The 987-nt window shown below is 69.1% G+C and overlaps 1 protein-coding gene across 1 annotated transcript in view; it reads left to right on the plus strand.

The window, feature by feature from the left end:
* Positions 1-987, plus strand: part of LOC108801169 (putative RNA-binding protein 15B) — a 6,019-nt gene that overhangs the window by 3,792 nt on the left and 1,240 nt on the right. Inside the window, exon 3 of the mRNA XM_018573101.1 lies at positions 3-982. Within this exon, the coding sequence (XP_018428603.1) occupies positions 3-982 (980 nt within the window). The remainder of the gene's footprint in view (positions 1-2; positions 983-987) is intronic.

Below are 987 nucleotides of genomic sequence, written 5' to 3' on the forward strand. Positions count from 1 at the left end.
CCACTCCAAGCTGCGGCCGCTGCTCTACGACCGGCCGCTGAGGGTGGAGCCGGTGTTCACTCAGCAGAGCGTGCGCCGCCCGGAACCCAGCCCACTGCCGCTGACGGCCCTGCCCACCTCGCCCCGCCACCTGCTGCTGCCCCCGGGGTCCTCTGCGGACGCCTACTACAAACTGTACGAAGAGCGGGTGCGCAGCGGCGGAGGCAGCGGCACCAACTACCGCCTGCCCAGCGCGGCCAGTGGCACGGCCGACGACGAGCAGCTGGCCCCCGAGGATGACCACCGGGCCACCCGCAACCTCTTCATCGGCAACCTGGACCACGCCGTGACGGAGACGGACCTGAGGCGGGCCTTCGACAAGTACGGCCCCATCGAGGAGGTGGTGATCAAGAGGCCCGGCCGCAACCAGGGTGCCGCCTACGCCTTCTTGAAGTTCCAGAACCTGGACATGGCGCACCGGGCCAAGCTGGCCATGAGCGGCCGACTGCTGGGGCGCAACTACATGAAGATCGGCTACGGCAAGCCCAACCCCAGCACGCGCCTCTGGGTCGGCGGCCTCGGCCCCAACACGTCCATTGCCGCCCTGGCCCGGGAGTTTGACCGTTTCGGCAGCATCCGCACGGTGGACTACGTGAAGGGCGACAGCTTCGCCTACATCCAGTACGAGAGCCTAGACGCCGCGCAGGCGGCCTGCACGCAGATGAGGGGCTTCCAGCTAGGGGACCGCCGGCTCCGCGTGGACTTTGCCAAGGTGACGCCCGAGGAAGCCGCGGCTGCCGCGTCCCGCTACGCTCCCCTCCAGGCTGCCCCGTACCCCCTCCCCCTCTCCTATGAACTGCTCCAGTCCGAGGTCTACAGCCGTCACCGGGCAGCTCTGGAGCCCGACCTGCGAGTCAGAGACAGGACTCCTCCGCACCTCCTCTACTCTGACCGGGAGAGGCCCTTCGTGGAGGCCGGCTGGCTCAACTCCGAGAAGCGCACCGCCGG

The sequence above is a fragment of the Nanorana parkeri genome, unplaced genomic scaffold (genome assembly GCF_000935625.1).
Source record: "Nanorana parkeri isolate BGI_ZX_2015 unplaced genomic scaffold, ASM93562v1 scaffold2238, whole genome shotgun sequence".
Lineage (NCBI taxonomy): Eukaryota > Metazoa > Chordata > Amphibia > Anura > Dicroglossidae > Nanorana > Nanorana parkeri.